This window comes from Rhineura floridana, chromosome 8 (assembly GCF_030035675.1).
Source record: "Rhineura floridana isolate rRhiFlo1 chromosome 8, rRhiFlo1.hap2, whole genome shotgun sequence".
NCBI lineage: Eukaryota > Metazoa > Chordata > Lepidosauria > Squamata > Rhineuridae > Rhineura > Rhineura floridana.
In genome coordinates, this window is record NC_084487.1 from 124,085,934 (window position 1) to 124,111,014 (window position 25,081).

Sequence of the window (25,081 nt, forward strand, 5' to 3'; positions counted from 1 at the left end):
CTTCTCTCTGAGATATTGGACTGCCCTACAAATTTGTCAAAATTGCAAACACAATTTGGGTTGGTCTTTCACAGTCCAATCCACTTCCTGTGTAGCTTGGAGGAATTTGGTAACATTTGCCTCTGAGCATATGGTGAGTGGTGGCAACGCTTGCAATCAGCCCAAATAACAGAAAAAAGAGATGTGCTGTGCTGATCTCGTTTTAGCAGGGAGGAAGCAACAATATTAAGACAGTTGATATAGTTCAGATAGTCACTTTAAATATGTCTGATTTACTTTGCAATTTTAGTGAAGTTCCTATAGTAAATCATTTCTTTTGCTTCTGTTTCAGTGAATATCTGCAGTACAGCAACACTTTGCAAAATTTACACTAAAAAAAACCTCCAATAACAATAGTGGAATAATGGCACTGATTATTCTGCAGAATAGTCTCCAGTGGACATGAGAAATGTCTCTGTTTGCATAAGATAAAGCAATGGGAGGTGAAAAATATTCTAGCAAATTTCTAGGTGTGCTTTATGCTTTTAATTGACCATGCCCACCTTTCCTTAAGTGAAGTGGTTTAAGCATAGCAGGCTGAAAACATGCATCTTGGGCAGGCCAAGTTTGTTTTTTCCAACAGCTAGAGTTATTGCTTAGGTAGCAACATATTGTAATCAGTCTGATTTTACATCAAACTGCAGTTTCAGATTCAACTTTAATGCACCCAAAATAGAAATAGAACATAACCTCCCACCATCCAGTCTTCACCATATGATGTTGACCAATAAAAAGGCTTTGAAATTAAAAAAATAAATTTGACACAGATTTCTAGGATGAATAATGACAGAAATATAATTTACTAGGTTAGATTCTCTGTAGAAACAACAGTAAGCCAGGAAAAAAGCAAAGTAAGAAGAACACCAACAAACATACAAAAATATAATTCTCCATCTTTGGAGATGGCAGGTGTTGCCACCACTCACCATATGCTCAGAGGTACGTTACCAAATTCTTCCAAGCTATACAGGAAGTGGATAGAACTGTGAAAGACCAACCCAAATTGTGTTTGCATTTTTACAAATGTGTAGGGCAGTACAGTATCTCAGAGAGGAGGTCAGGTCTCCTGCTCCCCTGGTGCATTCATTATAGCTGCCCAATTTCCCTGCTTTTTAAAGTTTGGTAGAGATATCTGTTGGCTATAGGTACATTCTTAAACTGCAAGGTTTTTTTGCATATTAGTGAATGTATACATATGGTGGCAGATGGGAACACAGAGTTCATCCCACCCCTCTAGCTGCTATTAGGATGAAAAACGGCAGTTACAGATCCTTTACCTATGTGACTAGCAGCAGCTAGGATGCTCCCATAGTACCACTTTCCCATTATCTATAGAAGAACATTTTCTGCAACCAAATCAATACTCAACTCTTCAAAAACCTGTGGTGACCTATTTATAATTTTACTCATGTACAGAAGAAAAACTGGTTAGGGTCTTTGCAAAATGAGGGTTTTAACAGTGTGAATCTAGTCAAGAATTTCAAGACATGAATGGGACAAAATTATACACCAAATATAGGAATATTTTTCTATCAAGTTTGATCCCTCACCCCAACAAATGGTAAGCAAAACAAAGAAAACATTTTAAATATTTTTGTTTAATCTCATTGATTCTTAAGCCACAGCAAGATAGTGAGTATAATAATCACAATCCTTTGACTAATGCAGGTACTATTAATAAAACTTGTATAAAACAAATACTTAAAGGTCTGTAGCTGGAACAATTGATTTCAAGGTGGCTCATGGGCAAATCTGTCTGTTTGAAGAAATGGGGCCCAGAGTGACATTTGACGGCACTTTTGCTCATGAGGTAACAAGCTATTCTTCTCTGCCTAGGAGTCATGTAGAGAGATTACAACAGTACAACTATATGTAGCTCCTTATCCACAAGATTAAAAAAGGTCCTGTGTTGCATATTCCTCTGTGGCTGTCATGACTTCCCTTGAAATTAATAAATCCATTTTAAAATGAACAGTGCCTTGGACCAGGATCTACCATGAAAATGTTTCCTGTAGGCATCTCTATGTTTCGTTTTTTGCCTCATCTTCTGAAACAGCAATATGTTTATAGAAGTTCCAGGCCTTCAAATTGCAGCTTTTTAGGATAGCTCCTAGCTGTTTCCCAGGTCCTACTTCATAGGTATAAGGAAACCCTACTCCCTTTTTCCTTTCATAGATGGCATGCATTGTCTGCTCCCATTTCACTGGTGAAACCAACTGCTTCACTAACAAACGCTGAATCTGTTTTGATTGTGTGTATTTCTGGCTTTCCACATTTGAATAGACAGGGATGAGAGGCTTCTGAATATTAATTGAATTGAGGGCTTCAGATAAAGGTTTCACTGCTGATTCCATAAGTTGAGTATGAAAAGCACCACTGACTGGCAACATTTTCACACGTCCAAATGAGTATTTCTTTGAATTTTGCTGTAAAAACTCCAAAGCCTGAAAAAAGAAAAAAAAACCACTGACCCACAAAATAAAGCTATTGCATTCAGTCTAGAACTGCTATTACTGTACTGTGATCTGCCTGTTAAAAAAAATTATAGATTCACTGTGACTATATAGCATGGCCTACAATGAATAAGAGGAAGTATGCCTCCGAAAGGAAGAAATGAAAGGACATAAAAAGCATACATATGAGTACTAGGGAAGACTTAAAACTTTATGGGAAAAGGTAAAGCACTGGATAAGACTCCGCTGCTGATTTATCAGTGGGTGGGTTTAATAGTTGAATTCTTGTGTTTTCATTTTGCTTTACATCAAGAGAAGCCGATGTTGCTGGACTACAGTTCCCATCCTCACTGAAAATTGGCCATACTGAGCTTTGTTCAAAACATTTTAAGGGCATTAGATTGGCTTTATATTATCTTTGTATGTGGTTTTGACCCTATTTTTAGGTGATAGGCTGCAATCCTAACCCTGCTTACCTGGGCATAAGCCCCACTGAATTCAGTTTTGGCCTGTATAAAAGAGTTTTTCCATTCAGCGTTGGGGAGCCTCAGGCCAGAGGGCCAAATGTAGAAACTACCCTACTGTACGAAGGCAACATTTATGTCTTGGGTCTGGTGCCAGCCACCCATGGCATGTGCCCCCCAGAAGGTTGCCCAGAAAGGGAATGCGGCTCTTGAGCTGAAAAAGGTTCTACGTGCTCCTCACAAGATTAACTCAGTCTGTAGAAAAAGCAACTACCTGGGGCTATGTGGTCATCTGGGACAGCCCTGATACCTTCTCCATCTGAGGTTAGGACAGGCCTTCTTCTGTTTTAGAATACTCTCTCCTGTGAGACTAAATCTATTTTCACCCTTAGAAATCAATGACAATCTTTTCAACGTACATTTTCATTGCAAATACTGAGTTATTTGTAACGCTGCTCACATTTCATTTTCAGCTACTGGTCATTATTACTGTTAGTGTTGTGAATGTGGTTTTAATGTGTTTACATTATTTATGATTGTAAAAATGTATTGGTGGCTATTAGTGTAGGTGCTCTGCCGCAGAAAAAAGCAGGATAAAAATATAATATATAATACAAGACAGCAAACTTTTTTCATTGAAATACAGAATAGGGTGAACGACAGGAACTTAGCACTACTGTGCTTTAGCCTTTTGGCTGTCACCAATGCTAATGAAAACCCCACAATCCCCAAGAGAATTAGAACCAATATTTTGAAATAATACCTGCAAGTGTCCTGCAATGACTCTGCCATCTGGAAACAAGTAGTTTGAAACTTCACATACAGGATTTTCAATACCCACTGACTTGCAGTATTCACGAGCTTCCATGCAGGCAGTGACATAATTTGAATTACGCCTTCCAATAACAGATAACATTCCACTTGGGACAGCTTCTGATGCCTCTTGCATGGCTTCAGCACGCACCTTTACTGCATATAAGGCTAAAGAAAAGAAAGAAATTCTAAGAGGGCTTGAGATAAATTGATGCTACAAAGAAAAATGGTTGCAACTTTACAAACCCAAATACATGCTTCAATAGAATTCTTTCACAGATAGAGAGGTAAAAACTCTGAAATGATGTAGTACACAATATTGTGTTCTGTGATGTAAAACAGTGGCTTTCAAACTTTCAAGGGAGCCCTTTTCACATCAAATTGACTACGGCAGAACTTGCATGTGGTGCAGAAGATTCTGCGGCCTATTCTAGAGTGTATAATCAGTTATACAGAACACTAGCCAGAACTCTGCCTCACACGAACTGGAAATACACCCTGGAACACCCCCATGCAGTGGGACACCATTTGTCCACCAATGATGAGGAACATTCAACAAGCATTCATAGAACTCAAGGGTTCTCTGAAACACCACAGATGTAGATTCAAGATTACTAGAACCTGAAGTATCCAGGAGAATTAAACACAAAGGTTTGGCAATTTGGGTTTGTGCCATTGATACCAAAAGGTGTATTTTTTCATGTTTTCACTCTGGTTAAGTTGTTACGGCTAAATTAAAATAATATGCCAAATCATGCCAAAGGAAGTTTACTTATGGCCACATTTGGACATCACACTAAGCTATCATTTAGCATAACATAAACAAACTTGACCTCCTCCCAGGCTTGCACAGTCCTTCCTCCCCATACAGCCAAGAAGAGTTCTGAAACATTCACTTCTGCTTTTACTTAACTGCAGCCTCCCATGTTGTCCAAACCAGGAACTGTGATTAATATCAACCATTAATCATTGAATACTTTCAATGAGCCAGCTTCAGAAATTATGGTCTGAAGTTGGTTTGGCTGAAACTAAACATAGTTAATGTTAACCACAGTTTCTCTATTCAGATGCCAACAAAAAGCAAAAACTTCCAAATTCTTCCTCAGTTGTGTGCTCATATGAAAGAAAACAAAAGCAGTAAGAGTCTTTACAGATTTCTGTTTTTTATGTTGGAAAGCCTAAAATATGGTTTGGGTTACTACAGTCAATACAAACCATGTTTTGCCATAACATCTGCCTGAATCTGTATTTCTTTCAATAGATGTCTATACAACTCTACAACTTCAGCCTAGTTGAAACAACCCTTTCCTGCAAGCAATGATATTTGATTTAAAAAGCTCACAGTAATTCATTTCCAATTTATGTCTTTAAAATACTAATAAAAAACATTCTTACAGTTTATCTACTGCAAGGTTTGTTGTACTCTTGTATCCATGTATACTTTATCTGGATCTCAAGAGTATAAATGTGTGAGACTGTAGCCGTTATTTGTCACATCAATTGTAATTCTTTATTCAAAGAAGCACTGTAACAGAAGACATTTTCCTCATCAGATGAACTAATTCTGAATTCCCAAAATACAGCAAAAGAAAGTGCAAACAAGCTACCGTAGATCTGCAGTTTTATCACTTGAAAAAATGGACTGCCTTCAAGTCGATCCCGACTTATGGCTACCCTATGAATAGTGTTTTCATGGTAAGCCGTATTCAGAGGGAGTTTACCATTGCCTCCCTCTGAGGCTAGTCCTCCCCAGCTGGCTAGGGCCTGCTCAGCTTGCCACAGCAGCACAAGCCAGCCCCTTCCTGGTCTGCAACTGCCAGCTGGGGGGCAACTGGGCTCCTTGGGACTATGCAGCTTGCCCACGGCTGCACAGGTGGGAGGGCATGTAACCCCTGAGCCACTCACTGTGGGGTGATCTTTTAGCTGGCCCTTCACACCCAGGAGACATGAGCGGGAATTTGAATTCACAGACTCTGGACTTCCAGCCAGGCTCTCCTCCCCACTGTGCTATACCAGCTGTGAAGTTTATCACTTAAATAAGGGGGAAAAAATTACAGCTTCAATTTTAGGAATAAACAAACAGCTGGATACAAAGATATGCTGCACTAGCAGAAGAACACACGGAATGGTGTGCATGGATCAATGTGCCAGAGTATAAACCATGATGCTATGCTGACATTGTAAATTTAATATGGATGGATTCTTAATACCTTCTGGGTAGTTCATGGCTCCTGCAAAAACAAGGGCTGCATATTCTCCAATGCTAAATCCAGCAGCTGCAACACAGTTCTCAACTACCTGTAGAAATAGGTAGAATATAAATCACATGTTCATAAAGTTAAATATTGAAATTTCCAGAAATAGTGGATAATTTGGAGAGTTCCAAGCTCCATACTCTCAAGCTGAAACTCTTTTGCCTAGTTTCAAAGACTGAGGAGTAAGTGATCATACAAGCATTGCTCATCTTCAGGGGTCATTTTGCTTTTGTGGAAACATAGCATTCAGTTCCATTCCCAAACCCAGTGCAAATATGGAAAGGTGCCAGGACTTCAGCTTGCCCAGAAATTACACCTTTTGGCTTTGCTCTCGGCAAAACCTTCCCTGAGAAGGGGGAGATTTGAAGGCTTCCATAACACACACACACAACATTTTCTGGCAGGCCACCACTTCTCCTTACTTATCCATATTGGTTGAGAAAATGATAAAGTCCCAACCCCCACCCTTGATTTGGAAAAGAGAAATCCTGAGAGACTTGATGCTTAGTATTCAATTATAATATCTTTTTGTATGGCTTTAGGAGGGCATTCTAAAATCCCTCCAATGCTGCTGTTGGATTAATATCCCAGCGCACCATGTGTTCCTTGCATGCATCTGCACATGAAGATATTCACACTTCCGGCAGAGTACTGACATTGGGGTGGGGGGCCAAAAGGTAGATGCAATCCAGGAACACCCTCCCCAGTTCAAAAAGTGGGACAAACACGGGATTAGAGTAACTACCATCCCATCGCAATGTCAAGTTATCAATCATAGTGCAGCCCACTACTCTCCAAGACGGCCTACTTTGGGCTTCCTCCAGAAACCTCACCGTGGGCTGCTGATGGTGCAGCTTCTCTACGGCGGCCAAGGAACTGACGAAGACGGCTGGCTGGCTGTGCACGGTGCGGTCCAGCTGGGCGCTCGGCCCTTCCACGCAGAGGCTCAACAGGTCGTAGCCCAGGACGTCCTCAGCAACACGGTAAAGGTCTCGCACGTTCGGGTACCGCAGGAGCCCCTGGCCCATCCCCACGAATTGGCTGCCTTGGCCGGGGAAAAGCAGCACTGCGGCCTCTTCGGGAGCTCGGCGCACCTTCCTAAGAGTCCCATCACCCTCTCCTTCCGCGTCCTCCTCCTCCTCCTCCATCATCGCGCTTTGCAGCAACTCCGACACGTTCGCGTCCTGCCCCACATTGGGCTGCTTGGGGATTCCACCCCGGCTTAGCCATCGTCGCGCGGCGACCCACGGAATCCGGAAAGCCATGGCGGGTTCCCAGCATGTGGCAAGGCCTAGCGTCATTGGATCAACCCCGGCGTTGCTACAGCAACAGAAGCTCCCCTGCGGCGCATTTGGTAAAACGTGCAAGGCCTGTGTCCATTTCAAAAAGCTTCCCACCGGGTCTGGGAAACAAGAGTCATAGAAAAAGGGTTCCGCGTCACCAAAGGCTCCTCTCACCGACAGAACAGGAGTGGTGGTGGGGAGCCCGCCTCTGGATTGGCGTAGTAGAGACGAAGCTGTCAGCGACTGCTCTGGCCAGCAGCAACACACAGAAATTACACGTGAAGTTTTTTTTTCTCTAGACAGAGATCCTTTGAGCTAGAGACCCCAGAGATTGGAGGCAGATCCCAGTGCAAAAGCTCTGTATTCAAGACGTACAGCTCAAAAAAACCCCTCCGTAGCTCACTACTTCCCCCCCCCAAAAAAAAGGCAGCGGAAGAGGAAAGTCCCAGCTTTGTGCCTTGCTTTTCTGACAACTGGACCCAGAGCAAACACGTGCGCCCCCACACACAAGCTAAGCCGTTTCCCAACCACAGCTGATTGGTAGTCCTGGGACTACTCTTGGGTATAAACCCGCTTGAATTTAGTCAGGGTTACTTCTGACTAGTAAACATACATAGGCTTAGGGGTAAGGAACACGCCACATGTTGCTCCCTGACTAAGGGCGATGCTGGCTGGGGGTTATAAACATCTGGAGATCCATGGGTCTCCGATTAATCTGACAGACAACCCTATTTATATGAATTCAGATTCCCAATAGCTTCCCCCAGTAGTGCAGTTACAAATTCAGAAGTCCAGGGTCCCTTCCTGATAGTCACGCCACGCCCCCTCATAGCCAGGGCCCCTCACTCGCTTGCTCTCCGTCCTCATCTCCACACTCTTCTGTCCTTCCCACAGGCATCTTCTCATAGAACAGATGCCCACAAAACATCCACTAATGCAGGGGCAGTCCGTTAGTTACTGAAAAGTGTCTTCTCAAGTGGCTGACTCACCTCCTTTCACTCTGATTGGCTCCAATCAGCAGGAAAGGACAAGGAACCATGTAAAAAAGATTCTTCTCAGTGAACCTTTCATACTGATTGGCTCTATGGACGCAGCCTGTTCCCAAAAAAAGTAAGGAGTCTAAGTCCCCCTAAGATCCTGGACCACTAAACCCCTCCTCTCCCCCCTCCTTTTCTTGGAGACCTTTCTTGTTAAAAAAAAAATGCATTTCAGCAAGCGACCAAATACAAAATTTGCCTCAGCTGGGATGAAACAGAAAGAGAAGGAAAACGACCATGTCCACCAAAGGAATCACGAGCAAAGAATGAAGTCTCTCCACCTTTTATCATCAGCCCACACAAGGCGAGCACAGGACTTTCCTTACGTTCAGCGGGCGGGAGATCTGAGCGATCCTGGAGTGAACCTGGGTGCAACAGTTGCAACAGCTCCACCCTGGCAGCGGTGAAAGAGCCTATAACCCGGCTGCTACTGTCTGCGCGGCCATGTGTAGGAGGGGCATTCAGTCCTCCGGGCCGCACCCCTCGTTTCTCAAAACGGTTCTGGTTTTGCTACTCTTCTCTCCTGCCGTGAACTACTCCAAGCTGCGAAGGCGGTAGCAGAAGCATCAGGTACGGAATCTAATTCCTTTCTAATCGCTTGCTTCAGCAGATCTCTACTGAGGGCTAGAGTTTTGACAACTGCATAGATGTTAAGGCAAAGATGTTAGAATGCAATGTCTAACTTTCTGAGGGCTGTAGGCAGCGTCATGGAGGGGGTAGGGTGGGGCACCTTTGAGTTCATACCATACACACTCGGGCAACTTGGTGACTTTCTTGTCGCCAGAGGAATTGTTACTTGGCTGCTTAGTAACCTAAGAACTGTTAAAAGTACAGTGTAAAATTCTTGCAGCGGACATCTCAGGGCCTATTACGGCAATCTTCATCTCCTGCATGCTAGCAGGTAGAAGTAGAGGTCAGCAACTGGAAGCTCATGAGCTAAATCCAGCCCTATAAGAGATGCCTCCTGGTCTGTGGAGTGCTAGCCCACCCCACCCCTTTTTTCAAGGAGTAGGGCTCCTGTGACAGCTCTGTACAAATCCCTCCATAGCTACTAGATATTTGCAACCAGTATAAAATAACTTATCCAATGCATTGACAATAGAGGCAATAGAAACGAAGAGCTGTATTTATTACATGTTCAGAGTTGGGGGAGGAGGTTACAGCAAAATAAAAAGAAAATAAAAAAATCCAGCCAATTGTAATGCATCTCCCCAAACGCATTATTGCCCAGTGCTCGTGGTTTGAAAAGAGTTACACTTATTAGGGTTGAATCAATCACTAGGCAAACAGGTTGTGTGTTAGGGCTGTGTGGTGGTGTGCACCCATTTTTGAGAAGTGAGCCTTGCTTTGAGCTTTTTTAAAATTCCACATTGATCCAGAGCTTTTCACACGGGAAAACTGACTTCATGAACCTGTCTCTGTTGCTATCTTTTTAATGCCAGGGCTCTAGAGGCCCTTATAGCTGCATGTTGGCTGGATGGGAAGGAATAAGCTGAACCCTGACAAAACCGAGCTACTGTTTGTGGGAGACAAGGGAAAGTTGTGGGATGTTGACCTGGTCCTCAATGGGGTACAATTGCCCCTGAAAGACCAGGTCCGCAGCCTGGGTGTCATTCTTGACTCCCACCTGTCCATGAAGGCTCAGGTCTCGGCTGTGAGCCAGGCGGTGCTGTATCAACTCCATCTGATACGGAGGCTGTGCCCCTACCTTCCCAACCATCTGCTCCCATCGGTGGTACATGCCCTTGTCTCCTCTCACCTAGACTACTGCAATGCGCTCTACGTGGGGTTACCCTTGAAAATGGTCTGGAAGCTGCAACTGGTACAGAATGCGGTGGCCCGCCTGATCAAAGGCAGCCGCCGGTGAGATCACATCACTCCAGTGCTGAAGGAGTTGCACTGGTTGCTGGTTATTTTCCGGGCCAATTCAAGGTGTTGGTTTTGACCTTTAAAACCCTATACAGTCTCGGCCCAGTTTATCTGCAAGAGCGCCTCCAGCTTCTTCAAGGATGCTGCGCAACAAGATCAGCCTCAAAAGGCCTCCTCTCTATCCCACCAGTTAAAACAGCTAGACTGGTGAGGACTAGGGAGAGCGCTTTTTCCATTGTGGCTCCCACTCTGTGGAATTCCCTCCCAAACAATCTCCGTCATGACCCCGCTATGATGACCTTCTGCCGGGCCTTGAAGACCTGGCTCTTCAGACAGGTTTTTGGGGTGGGTTAGGTTTATTACTACTGTTGAGATTTTAATGTTTTAATGTATTTGTATGTTTTTATTCTGTACGTCGCCCAGAGTGGCTGGACTACCAGCCGGATGGGTGACTGATAAATCTAATAAATAAAGAAATAAAAATAATTGTTAATTCATCACCTCATTTTGTTCAACATTTTCTGCTTCACCTGTTGAATTTCTCTGTCATGCATTTTTTAAAGGCACAGGCAGATCAGTAACCCTAGTTATGATGGGTTAATGTTGGACTACCGCAAAGCAAGCTTTATAAGCAACAGATGTGTGGGCCAATTTCTGAAGAGAGCAGAAATCTGACTGGTAAAGCAGGTGCTGATTTTGACATCCCATTTGGGAAAGTGCTCACACTACCCTGAAGCCTTTTTTAAAATAAAATGGAGTAGCATTGATTTCCGAGAGATAATTTGCAAGGGAGACTGAAATTTAAGACTGCCTAAGTTCATTTACATGGAATTCAACATCTTGTGAATATCATTGGGTAGCAACCTGTTTGCTATGCTTTAGCGCTGATTTGTAGGGTTGTCACCCTCTTTTCCCACCGCACATGGCCCTGCTCCTCTCCCTTTACCAGCATTCAAGCTTACAGCAATTCAGCAGATAAAGCTTTCCCTGGCCTACAGCAAAAGCTGTAGTATGGTAGGCTACTAGTAAAGGCAAGATCAGAAATAGGTGCATGGAGGGGGCACTTGCTGCACTGCTACAGGGGTACTGAGGGTAAATAATTAACAGGGCAAATACTAAACTATCCTCCTTTATTTGATAAACATTTAGAACATGAAGTGAACAAAGACAATCTTGAAGACAAAAGACGAGGAAATAAAAGGATTTATCCTCATCCGGTAAAGTAGAGCTAAGGGGAGAAAGTTTGTAGTTTTCACTCGCCTATATTCAGTTGAGTGAGCCTTGCCTGGCAATTTAATAGGAATAATGACGGTGCTACTTTTCCACAGATGCCAACTTCTTTATCAGTTAAGTTCCCTGTAGCTGCGGTAGCAGCTTAACACAGAAATCAAGCAGCACAACTTCTTACCACCATTTAACTGGGGTGTGTGAGGGAGCTTCACTTACTAATTTCTGGCATGCCGTGCTGCTGTTAAAGACACATTCTCCTTTGTTGGATTCTTTTTCAGTAATGAATTTCACTGCCTGTATAGCCAGAGCATTTGATTTTCTTTGCTGTTACGTTGTTTGAAGCATGGCAGTTATCCTGTGCTATATTCAGTGAGTGGTATCCTTTCCTGTATTCAGCGAGAGATATCCACCTGAGGAGATCCACGGAACAAATGGATTTAGGTTAGTGAAGTCCATTGATCTCAATAAGTCTACTCTAAGACTAAAATTGGATCTCACCCATTAATTAATTGTGGAGGGAGCAGAGACAGAAGTTCATTTTTATATCAACACTTTTCTTCTCCAGCTCAACTTGTGCTAGGTATTACACAACAGAGGGAATATATAAAATGGCTGCAATTCAACTGCAACGTTAAATGGAGACAGTCCACAAAAAAGGGTGATAAGTTTTGCAAACCTGTGCACCCATTTTGCACGACTCGCATTTTGAAACAAATCAGATTTCACAGGGCAACTTAGTAGGAGGGAAAAGGTCTTGCTTATTTAACTGAGCAGCAAACATTACATTTCTTCCTTTGTGCTAATCCGTATGAACCATGCTTCTTATTCTGAAGTCACTCCGTTCCTGTTGACGTGTTGCACAAGCATTGTAATTACTTACACAGCCAGTGTCCTATTTTACCAAAGATATGGCTCAGGGGGTTCAAATTACAGTGGAGAGAGGAGGATGGGAGTTTGTCTTTAGCACTTTTGTCACCAATAGAAAATCAGTCTCCCTCCCATAGATGGTAGGGTTGCTACCTTTAAAAACTACTACTGCAACTGATCCTGATGTTCCTGTGCCTTGCATAATAATCTGACATGGAGAAATCAAGAAAGTAGCACTTTTCCTGCCATGGAGATAAAATTATGGGAAAAGCTGAACTTTTGCATGTCAGACTGCTGTTAATACAGGCATCAAATTAGCTAGCTCTTGTTGGAGGTATTTCAAGTTCTGGTTTACCAGGTTATATCTTCCTCCCTGTGTCCACAAGCATTTTATTGACTGTGACAAGAAGGAGAACCTAGTGAGGTACAGTGCAATTCTAACCATGTCTACCCAGAAGTCATATTGAATTCAAAGGGGCTTACTTGCAGTGATATTAGGGTTGCAGCCATACTGTGTCTTGAAAAGCAGCTTCAGATTCCTTGCTTATAGCTGAAATTAACTGAGCCAGTAGAGTGGCCAGGTGCAAAAGACAACTCAGATTATCCCTGACCATTGGCTAATGGATCAAGAGGGGCGCACTGGCTCAGCCAGAATTATTGGAACTGCTTGATTTATATGCTGCCACCATGCTGTGGTATGCTGATTTTTTACATTTTACGCACATAGGGGCATTTCTGAAAGGAGCATTCATTGTTATCATCCGGCACACCAAATAGCTGTATGCTACACAGAGACTGCATTGACCTTTGCTATCCCAAATAGCAGACTACAAAATCTGTAGGTTTAGCACAGATGGAGAACTAGTAGGACTCACTGCTTCTTCCCGTTTCCTGTCCACCTTCCTATGCTTCAGTTTTGTGCTCAGTCTTGCAACCCACGAATGGAAATGGACTGCCTTCAAGTCTATCCCGACTTATGGCTACCCTATGAACAGGGTTTTCATGGTAAGCTGTATTCAGAGGGAGTTTACCATTGCCTTCCTCTGAGGCTAGTCCTCCCCAGCTGGCTAGGGCCAGCTCAGCTTGCCACAGCTGCACAAGCCAGCCCCTTCCTGGTCTGCAACTGCCAGCTGGGGGGCAACTGGGCTCCTTGGGATGCAACCCCATCCAGGACTGGTTGGACATCCACCATCCGGTCAGAAGAACCACCCACTAGCAGCATCTCAGTCTTGTCTGGATTGAGCCTCAGTTTATTAGCCCTCATCCAGTCCATTGTCGCAGCCAGGCACCGGTTCAGCACATTGGCAGCCTCACCTGAAGAAGATGAAAAAGAGAAATAGAGCTGCGTGTTATCAGCATACTGATGGCAACGCACTCCAAAGCTCCGGATGACTGCACCCAACGGTTTCATGTAGATGTTGAACAGCATGGGGGACAGAACTGACTCCCGCGGAACCCCATACTGGAGAGTCCAGGGTGCCAAGCAATGTTCCCCAAGCACCGCCTTCTGGAGGTGACCTGCCAAGTAGGAGTGGAACCACCGCAATGCAGTCCCTCCCACTCCCAACTCAGCTAGTCTCCCCAGAAGGATACCATGGTTGATGGTAGTGAAAGCCACTGAAAGATCAAGGAGAATCAACAGAGTCACATTTTCTCATATAGAAACTAGAGACATAGGTGTTCCAAAAGAACAAACATAAGGTCTGATAAGCAGGGGGCTCTTTGTCTGCCCTTCCTAATAGCATAATCCCCTGCTATGAATCAAAGTGGCACCCCAATAAATTGGGGTATTCTGAAGCATTTTTAGCATGTTTATCCCATGTTTTGGTATTTTACACTTACACCAAACGTCTGAAGTAGATTTTCCTGAGATGTGCTCCTAGGGTAACCAGGTGTAAATGAGAAGATCCCCCACCTTTTAAAAGTTGTGTAGACGATGAAATTTTAGCGGGAACAGCTTGTCATGAAAGCTACACCTGCTGAAATTTCCACTTTTACACAACTGGTTCATATAGGCATCATTCGCTTTCCAATAGTGGCCAGTCGGTTGCTTCCAGGAAGTCCACAACCCTTTCTTGCTGACCGGCCTCCAGGAACTTGTCTTCAGTGGCATATAGGTGCAACCGTCACCTTTGCAGACTGGCCTTCCTTTTAAACAAGTTGCTGACCAGATCTTTAGGCACTGAATTCATTGTTTTAAGTATTTTCTACTGCTAATATTTTGCTGACATTAGTGAAACTGCACTTTGCAAAGGCAACTCTCACTATTTGCATATTAGTTTGTTTCAGAAATGGAAGGTGTACCATCCTGGGCCCCAGCTGTTGCTTTCACACTCTTCCCCAATGCAGGAAGCATTTGGGGATCTAGGATGGCCAAGAAAGCAACGTCTACGTGGTATGAATCACTGGAGAAGCCATCCTGGCATCCACCTAACTGGGTTTTCCCACCGGTCTGGGGAGCTCTATATTCATCAATGGGGTATGTAGTCTTATATTTGTTTTTTTTTTTCAATAATTTTTATTCAGATTTTCATAAAACATACAAGACAAAATCATAAAACATTCAAAGACAAAAAACAAAATCAAAAATAGTTAAACAAAAAGAAAAAAAGAAAAAAAGAAAAAGAAAAAAAAACAAAAATAAAAAATAAAGAGTAAAATATTGACTTCCCATTTGTCAAAGATCAAATCAGTTATAAGTCTATAATATATAGCAATCCTGTCTCTTAAGTCATATTATAAAATCACTTTCCTCCAGTAGTTATCTTACTTAATCATCAAATCTCATAAACATTACTTTATTCTTTCCACAAAAAGTCAAAGAGAGGTTTCAATTCTTTAAGAAATATATCTATCAATTTTTTTTTGCAGATAAGCATATCGATTAATCCATCTCATTACTAATTATGATAATCTTATTGTCATAACCATAGTCAAAATAAACATTTCAATTAATCCATCACATCAGAATCTGTTAGGTTCAGTAATTTCAGTAGCCATTGTTCTATTATCTCTATTAGTTCCATTTTCCATCTTCCATCTTCAGTAGTCTTGTTAAGTCCAGTAATTTCAATATCCAATCTTCCATTATCAGTATTCCATAATAATCTTGCTGTCAAAGCCATAGTCATATAATAAGAGTCTGATGGGAATTACCTCTATCCCAAATATTTTCTTGCCATCCATTCTGAATAAGTTGCTGAAATACTGCTGTAAAATCATATCTCTGTTCTTTTTTTCAAAATACACTGGGTCATCTCTTAAAAGTTTTTCCATTGTCACATGGCTGCAGTTAATTCCATAGATTTTCTCTATATTGGGCTCCATCACATCATTCCAGTCCAGAAGATAATCCATGCCATTGATAACTTTATCTCTAGAATCTTCATTAATTTCTTCAGAGATAACATTGAGTTCCAAACAATAGATTTTATTTCTAAAGTCCATAGACTCCAAATCTTGTTCCTGTTCCACGTTTGTTCCAATCTCCGGGATCTCCTCTCTCACAGGGACCCCTATTCCAGTCTCCAGGGTCTCCTCTCTCACAGGGACCCCTATTCCAATCTCCGGGGTCTCCTCTCTCACAGGGACCCCTTCCAGGGTCACCTCTCTCACAGGGACCCTTATATCTTTAATCTCCTGCTTCATTTTACTCAATTCAATTTTCGTTATCTCAATCTCATTCATTATTCTCTGAAACATAGTTATTTCCAGATTCTCAGCCACTTTCTTAATTGCCATTTTAAAAGAAAAATATAGGAAAACCACTTCTTATTTCAGCAACAATTGGGTTAATACTCCAAACTTGGTGACATCACAGTATAAACAGAGCAGACAGCCTTATCTCTCCAATAGTTAAGTAAACAAAATGCAGTTCCCAGGATCGAAGCAATTAATGGCAATCGTCAAGAAACAGATTCGTCAAAATAAAATAGACCAAAAAGAGAGTAGTCTCAAAACAGTATAATATTTTTCAAAATAAAAATCTGGAATAGAAATCCCTCTTCTGTGTGTATCTTTAGAATGCAAATCCAGGACAGCTTTTTGCAACAAAAACAGAGATAAGCTATTAATTAGTGCGTAGCAGAGAGAAGTTACGGCTCCCCAGTGAGATGTCAAAAACCGATCAATCTGGCAAATCTCTTTTAAACAGCAACAATTTAAGTCAAGTAAAAGAAAAATATAGAAAGAAGGGTGCTTGCCTGTTAGTGCGTTCTCTCTTAGAAGATAAGGTGAACGTTCGCTTTATCAGATAGAGCTTGCTGTTGAAAATCCGTCCCACCTTCGTCGGCTGGACCTCGTCCCATAAATTAATGAGATCTGGTCGTCCCAACAAAAATAGGCTTTGAGGTTAATCTCTTCGTTTCTCCCTACCCGGGAGAAGTTTAATCAGTCAAAAAAAAAAGAAAAAACTGACTGATATATCTGAATAAGCTTCTTTTGAGGCAGGAGCCCGTCTCAAAAGCAGGCACAGGCTAAGTCACCCTTCCCGGAAGTCGGGTATGTAGTCTTATATTTGAAACATGGTTATTTCAGAGCTGTATATGTTTTTTTAAAAATTGTGCACTATAAAACCTGAATTTGTTTATGTAAAGCAGGGCTGTGGAGTCGGTATGCCAGACCTTCAACTCTGACTCTGACTCCTCTATTTTTCTACTGTCCCACTCAGACTCCGACTCCTTCATAAATGGCAAATGTATATTAACTAGTAATAACAAATTGACTGTAGTAAAATGGTAGCACAAGGCATTTCATCACCACCACGAGCCCAATCCCTGGGGCTGATGGGAGTTGTAGTTTAAAAAAGTAACTTCTCCAAGCTCTGGATTCACGTGGTGGTGATGAAATGCCTTGTGCTACCATTTTACTACAGTAAATTCGTTATTACTAGTTAATATACATTTGCCATTTATGAAGGAGTCAGAGTCAGAATATTTCTACCGACTCCGACTGCACCCAAAATTGCTCCCGACTCCGACTCCACAGCCCTGATGTGAAGTCTACTGAGCTCCCTTCTGGTTTTGAACCACTTTATCAAGGATTGCTCGCATACCATATGGGCTAGAAAACACTTGCTTTTTATTTTTCATTTAAAAAAAATGAAAGTAGAGATTCTCAGAAACATGAAGTCTATAGCCAATGCCAGTTGTGGTTTTTTCTGCACTTGCACCAACTTAACAGACTATGCACCTTTCAGGTTACTTAAGGCAGGTTACCTGATCTTAAGACTTGATGCCTGAAGTCTATAACATAGGATGGGCTATAAATAATCAGAGTGTTACACTAATGTTATAATAATAATAATAATAAATTTTATTTCTAGGCCGCCTATCTGGCCGCACAAGCGGCCACTCTAGGCGGCGTACAAGATAAAGTAAAATACAACATACAAACTACATAAAAACCCAAGAACTACAATATAAAACGAAACCGAACCCACCCATAGCTAAAACCAATGGCACCCAAAAGAAAAAACAAAGAAAAAAACAAAAGACAAAACCCCAGGCCACCTCAGCCAACCGGCTTATGTATCCCTCCGAAGAGGGACAGGTGATGGAAATTAGTCACAGCTGGCTGGGTACCTGGGACCTGGTCCTGCAGGAGGCACGTCTGCCAGGCAGCAGTCCCACTGGGAAGGGTGGTGGAGGTGGTGTTCCAACAGCAGCAGCAACAGCAGGCTCTCCTTCCCTGGGTGGCGATGTTCTCCTTCTTCCTGCAGGCACTGGGTCTCCCAGGCCACCTCAGCCAGCCGGCTTATGTATCCCTCCAAAGAGGGACAGGTGATGGAAATTAGTCACAGCTGGCTGGGTACCTGGGACCTGGTCCTGCAGGAGGCATAAGTTATGATGACTTAGGAAGCACATTTGCAAGCACAAGTGTTAGAGGAGGTACAGTTAGCCGTGTAGGGAAGCTGTCTTGGTTATACCAAGGCAGGCAGTTGCTCCACATAGCTGTGTTGTCTATATTGACTCGTAGAGGCTCTCTGTGGTTTCAAACGGGTCTTTTCCAACAATATCTGGAGATTGCAGGGATTGAATATGGGACCTTTTGCATGCTCTGCTGGCAACTTACAGCCCTTCCTCCAATGCCACATGACATTCGTAAGATAACTTAAGGCAGAATTAATTTGTTTGTAAGAAGCAGCATATTTTAGAGGAACACTTGTAGTGAGGTTTACAAGTGAGAACTTGCTTAGGGAACGGTTATACAGGTAGTTAGGTTGCCCTGCCTTCTGTATTTGCATACCCAAACAAGCTTATTAAAAGCAGGGATTTGGAACCCTGCCCTTAGGACCAGGAACATAATAGATAGCATGAAAAGGAAAGGATGCTACCTGTTTAAACAGGTTGCCTCTACAAAGTGTTTTCCACATATTTAGGTGGAGCCTAGTGGAAGGGAATTGAATTTGTTTTTAAAAACAGAGCACTTGTTTAGCAAGCTAAGATTACAAATGCACCAAATACTGCATGTTTTAGAAAAGTAGCAATTGCACATTAAACTTAAGTTAAATATCAGGGAGCAGGCATCCTGTTTGAAGCACCTTGCTTTTTAATGCATTTGCTTATCACACATTTATTGTACTATGCCCTTCCGCTAAAGAAACTCACGTTTTATCTTTGTCAGAGAAGTCAGGCTGAAAATGTCAACTAGCAAGCTCCATGGCAGAGTAGGAATTTGAATTAAGGTCTCCCTAGTTTGTGCCCACTTGTACTCACTCCAATAGTAAACCTTTTGAGGTTGTGGCACTCCCAAATAGCGGAAACCCCAAGAAGCCAGTCAGAGCCTGATACTTTTTTTTCCAGACAGGTGAAAAAACGTTCCTGTTTAAAAAGGCCTTTGGGCAAGGGTTAGTAACTAGTGGGTACTGAACCGAACCCAACAACAAATTTTATTTGCTTGTAGCCATAGGCCATTGCAACAAACTGTGAACACTGTGACAATAAAATACATTTATATCCAATAAAAACAGATACAACAATCCAAAATCTAATGCGAATGTGAGTTGACATAATTTGCTCTGATCTTTTTGGCGGCAAGGGCAAAATTTGCCACCGCCAATGTCACCGTATTTTGTTTATCCGCCAATAAATCAACTATTAAAATATCGATGGGAATCCCTACCCTAGAGCTAATCAAGGGTTCTAAGAATTTTTGTCTTGGGTCGTTATACAGTGGGCACATTAACATGTAGTGAACGAGTCCTCTACGGCCTTGTTTCCACAGACACAGTAACGCTCCGCTCTCAGCGTTCCTTTGTATCTACCCTCCAGAAAGGCTGTGACCATCATCTGGAATCTTATCCTGGTGAAGGCTCTATGTACAGGAGCGCTAGTTAAATTAGTGAAGTATGATGGGATGGCATGATTTACTTTTACAAGGGGGAACCACTGTGAAAAGGGCGATGCCACTATGGAAGCCCTATCTTGATCTGCGTCAAAGTTAAGAATCCAGTTATGGAGCTCCAATGGGGAAAAGGATATAAGGTCACCAGGGGAGAGATTATAAAAATCTATTAGAGCTCTAGTGGCTTGAGCCCAGCCTCCTTTCAGTAATTGTTCTTGCCAACAGAGTTTAGCGATGGAAGTCTCGTCTGCCATTGAGATCTTCTTCCAGAACTTTAGCAGATCTATTTTGGCTGTCAGAGATGGAAGGCCTAGTTCGGTCCTTACATGAGCAGATGGGGTTCCCCGAGGGAGCCCCAAAATCTGTCTCATGAAGGAATTTTGAAGGGTCTCAAGACTGGCTTTAAGTGAGTGGCCCCAGAGTTCTGCCCCATAAAGTAATTTTGGTAGGGCTTTGGCAGTAAAAAATTTCAACATAGGTAAAATCAGCTGTCCCCCACGGGAGTAAAAAAACCGTTTCATTTGTCCTAAAACTCTTGCACCTGTAGTTTGGTGTCTTCGAGGTGGAGTTTCCATGAGAGTTTGGAGTTAAAAGTTAAACCGAGATATTTAAAGGACTGCACTTGTTCTATGGGTTTCTCATTCAACGTCCAGTTTGTTTTGGCCTTACTATGTTTCCCGGAAACCATAATTTTAGATTTTGTATGGTTGACCTGCAAATGCTGGGCATGACAATAATCCCCTAGGCAGATTAGCATTCTTTTTAGACCGATTTTGTTTAAAGAAAAGAGGGCTAAATCATCTGCATATAATAAAGCTGGTATTTTTTTGGAACCCACAGAGGGGGGGGAAATCTATTTGAAGTCATTGCAGGGATGATGTCATTTATGAAATAGTTAAAAAGAAAGGGCTTGACCCCTTTTGAAGCAGGAATTTCACGGGAGAGAGCACTATTCCTACCAAGACGGACACGTAGGAAATTTGAATGATGAAGAGATTTAATTAACCATAAAAGCCTTTTATCTATATTAGTTTTATCCAATTTATTCCATAACAACTCTATCCACCGAGTCGAAAGCTGCAGCAAAATCTATGAACGCAACATATAAGGATGAGCTCGGCCCTTTTAAGGATTTAGATATTAAATGGTGTAAAATGTAGGCTTGGTCCATTGTACTCCTGCCCTTTCTGAATCCCGCCTGTTCCTGATGAATAATCGAATGGTTAGTGTCCCAATCCATAAGTTTAAGGGTTAGGGCAAGGGTTAGTAAGTTAATAGATGCTTTTCATTTTTGTTACATTTTAATTTGCTATTTTAGATTGTAAACTCAAGGTGATACAGTAAATTATGGTTAATAATAGATGTTTGGGCAACAAACATGACCACCTCCAAGTGATGAAAAAATGGATGGCAACCAAATTTTCAACAGTTTGGGGTGGTTTCTCTAAGATTGTAACATTTTATATACTTGATATTTGCAACACACTTGTGGGTTTTTAGAGAGAATAAGGTGTGATTTCAGTGTTGTATAGTAAGTCAAAACCATGGCGAGAAACACGCGCATCTAAAGTGTCGTGACTTTTGCATTACTCTCAATATTCAGAGTTGAGGATTTCAGTTCTGTATGCATTATCAATGGTTTCAAAGCCCTCATGCTCAATTTTCTGACAAAAGTGGTTTCCTTTCTATTAGATATGGTTCTTACCTGGTGTGGAAAGAATTGGGAGGCTTCAATGAAAAATCTATGGTTCCACTTGGACTGTATGCAGGACACCTAGCATTAAACTGGTCATGGACTCCTGTATTCTTCGGAAACCACAAAATAGGCTGGGTAAGTGTAGCTATGCATGTATTGTACCAATCTGTGACCTTGTTGCTTAGAGCAGTAGTTTGCCAACTTTCTGTCTTAAGCGAACTCTTTCAGCGATATGTTAACTTCCAGAGAATGTCTGCATGTTGTGGAGTCTGAACAATGCTTTTAAAAAAAGTTTTAAGGCATTTATATAGTGCTTAATATTTTAAACAATTTCTACATGGTATAAACAAGAATACAACATCAAAACAGTAGCATAGTGCTATAACAATAGATTAAAAACAGAAATTCAGTAATAATGGAATCCAACTTTATGGGCCAGGTAAAGATTGACCAAAAAGACAGCCTTTACAAGATATCTGAAGCAACTGATGGATGTTACGTCACATATGGCAGAGGGGCAGGCATTCCACAGTGCAGGGGCAGTGGTGGAAAATGGCTGTTTTGAGGTCATTTTCTAAGAAGCACACTTAGGGTGGCAACTTACGTTACAACTTTTCTTAAATATATATTGCAGTGGAGTGCAGAAATAAGTGTTCTGTTAAGACTGGTAGTCGAAAGAATGAAGAAATGTAATGCTTATTACTACAACGAGGTAAAGTCATACATGTTTAAGCAGCTCCCTGAATGCAGGCCGCCTGGCTATCACTAACTGAGAACAAAGACAGAAAGGGGAGGAGCAAAGCCTGCAAAAACAATGAAGAGGAATCAAAGGCATAAATTGCCATTGTCTATGCCCCCCCCCCCATTCAGGTCACTTGTAACATGCTTTACTGCCAACTTACACACTGCAGAAAAGGGGGGGATAAAGATTTGCATGTTATATATGCAACGATGCAAATTTAGAAATATTTACTGTATTTCTCTTTAAATTATAGCAAGCCTCACCCAGTGGGGAAGACTGTGACTAGGTGACCTGCTCAGTCTGTTGTCCAAGTGCTAACTGTTGTTGGACAACTTCAGGGCCTCTGTTAGAGTTCTTTCTCTTTAAGCCAGACTTGGACCCGACAACCCTTCAAGTTAGAGGACGTCCCCAAATAGAGAGCTGTCTTCTGTAAAATAGATCACCTAGGATAGTCCTCCTAAACATCATGCTCAAGCCATGGTTAGGCATCTTGGGCTTTAGTATTATTGCCTGTATACTGACAGCGCACCCATAAATATTCCAGAATCTGCACATTGTTGGGGAAAATAAAATAGTGGTGGGTATGTCGTCATCTAGAGAAGTCTTTCTGCCATTACTGAACTTGGGATTGAAGAACCCTAGGATTACCTAGAACAGAGTTTGAAAACCAGCAGCTTGGAGCTTTAGTATCTCCACTGGACATTACCTCATGGTACAATATTCCTTAGGAAAGAAACCATGAACTATTTTTATCTAAAGATGTATGATCTCTTTAGAGCCTATCTACCTGCTTCCGTAGAGATGCTAAGAAACAGAAGCCCTATTCAGCCATTCACACACAATTAGTATTGCATGAAAAGCAGAGCATCAGTAGTTGTGCCGGCTGCCCAGGTTCCTTCACTGCATCTCCATGACTCTATTGTATTCTATACGTCTGGGTCAAGGGAGTCTGGAGCCTGTTTGGTTCCTCATCTAACATGTGGAGGGATGCAGAAAGTGCATCAAAGGAAGTGAGGCTAGTGAGTGCATTCCCCCTCTCATTCTCCCATAACAGTAATTATGTAAGTATGAACGCCTGAAGAGGACTAGAAAGAGAAGCACCCCTTTTCATCACCCACAAAAGTTCTGTCATAGAAGCCAGTTTCCAAACCACCTTTTCAAACTGGTTGTATGCATTCTGGCTCAGGTTTAACCTCCATATTCCATTTCTTTCAATGAACAGGAAAAACACAAGAAAAACTTATCTGAAACTGCTTCTGAGATCAGTTTGACTTCATTAATTAGTCAACAACTGAGCCAGGGTGTCAGGCTCTTATCCAAACCCAATTTCCCCCCTCAATTTCATGCAACTTGCAAAGACAACATCCTTCAGAAGTTGCTGTTCTGCTTCTCAACAGATAATCACTGTTCAAAAATGATTTCTTTATTCAGGCATCTTACATCAGCATCACACTTCTATCTGCAGAAGATGAGATACTTCCCTTTTCTCTCCCCTCCTACTCCCTCCTTTCTCAAACTGCACCACCATGCTTCCATGTAACTTTCTGCTTGTGCCTTCTCCAAAGCTCAGTGGAACACGTCACTTTAATTCTCTGGCACACATAGAGGACTTGGAGAGCAATAGTAATATTTGCGCAATAATGAGCACAAATGACGGCTTGGCTTAGTAAGCCTAGCCCAAATTCTTGGAGTCCTGCTTATTTGACTTATGAAAGCTGGATTATGAATTGCCTTCACTCGGAAAGCCCAGCCTATAGATATTTGGGTGTGTTTCTCCTAAAGGGGTTAATTGGTATATTGGGTGAATGCAAAGTAATCTGCACAAAGTTTCTTGTTTTCAGGCAAAAGACTGTTGCTGAAGTTGCAGATCTTTGTAGTTCTCTTCGCTCTAGAATGCTGTAAAGATCTCATTTTAACCTCATTTTGTTTCAGGGGCTGGTGACTTTATTACTTACCGCAGGAGCAGCAACAGCTACAACAACAGTCTGGTACCATGTTAACAAAACAGCAGCGTATTTGCTGTACCCTTATTTAGCCTGGCTAACTTTTGCCTCTGTGCTAAACTACCGCATCTGGAAGGACAATCAGAGTAAGAAGCACGTGTAATATTTTTCCAGAGCAAAAGTTTTTTAAAGAAACATTTTTGAAGTTGGATGCTGCTTAAACCATGCACTGTCTCAGACAATAGTATATGATCATGTTAACATGCAAATAGAAGCTTACTAGATATATCTAATAAAATTCAATAACAGACTGAGAAATTGTATGGTTATTAATGTATTTGTAGCCAGGTTATCCTTATGTCCAGATGTCACTCTCACACACACTCACACAGTCCAGTCGCTTGTTCAGCACAAGGCAGTTCACAGCTGGATTATGAACTGCCTTCATTTGGAAAGCACTGTGCTTGAGGCGATAGAAGCTTTTTATCTGTTGAGGCAGTCAGTCTTCTGGTTGCCACATGTCTCTGTGAACCAGCCCCCAAGCCTACTGCTATAGAAAAAGCCTGCGAGTTCTTGAGCTTCAAAGCCCCCCAAGTTCTTCCTGCTGAGCTTTTCTTAGGAGAACTAAATACCTTTTAACTTATATTGAAAACAAGAATATATTGTGCACTGACGTCTCCCACGTATTAGCAGCCTATTTAGAATAGCCTTGGGCTAACTAAGTAAGCTGGCCCCATGTGAACTTGTTGATGTTCTAACAAAATGGATGCTGCCAAGCTGACTAACCATTAGAAGTATGAACAGATGTAATGGCACCTTAGCTGGCAAAGACAGCATTGGCAGAGTTAACCATTTTGAAAGCTGTAGCTTAGTCACGGACAAATACCTAATTATGTCCTCTAACTCTGCCTCTCAGTAAGTGTGCATGGTAAATGTGGCATGATGCTCATTTTTAGAGATGAACAAACAATTCTGAAGCAGTTTGTCCAGGGCTAAAGCAAAGCAATACCTGCAGCGACTTTTCTTTGTATATTATGTCTTCACTT

At 42.1% G+C, this 25,081-nt stretch overlaps 2 protein-coding genes across 7 annotated transcripts; one reads left to right on the forward strand and one right to left on the reverse strand.

Annotated features, from left to right (window-relative positions):
• Positions 1-1,436: 1,436 nt before the first annotated feature.
• On the reverse strand, positions 1,437-8,736 carry MCAT (malonyl-CoA-acyl carrier protein transacylase). Its single transcript, XM_061582339.1, has 5 exons — positions 8,626-8,736; positions 6,858-7,426; positions 5,980-6,067; positions 3,720-3,937; positions 1,437-2,483 (listed from the first exon to the last, which is right to left on the reverse strand). The coding sequence occupies exons 1-5, from the start codon at positions 8,633-8,635 to the stop codon at positions 2,061-2,063; spliced, it is 1,308 nt and encodes a 435-aa protein (XP_061438323.1). The 5' UTR covers positions 8,636-8,736; the 3' UTR covers positions 1,437-2,060.
• TSPO (translocator protein) lies at positions 8,675-24,353 on the forward strand. 6 transcript variants are annotated; one of them, XM_061582341.1, is made up of 5 exons: positions 8,675-8,914; positions 11,722-11,884; positions 14,600-14,789; positions 21,347-21,485; positions 24,025-24,353. In XM_061582341.1, the coding sequence occupies exons 2-5, from the start codon at positions 11,875-11,877 to the stop codon at positions 24,196-24,198; spliced, it is 513 nt and encodes a 170-aa protein (XP_061438325.1). In that variant the 5' UTR covers positions 8,675-8,914; positions 11,722-11,874; the 3' UTR covers positions 24,199-24,353. The 6 variants fall into 6 exon arrangements, with proteins under 6 accessions (XP_061438325.1, XP_061438330.1, XP_061438329.1 ...); XM_061582346.1 differs by lacking the exon at positions 11,722-11,884 and adding an exon at positions 11,363-11,430 and having other exon boundaries at positions 8,678-8,914; XM_061582344.1 differs by lacking the exon at positions 11,722-11,884 and adding an exon at positions 11,363-11,430 and having other exon boundaries at positions 8,681-8,914; positions 14,590-14,789.
• The last annotated feature ends 728 nt before the right edge of the window (positions 24,354-25,081 follow it).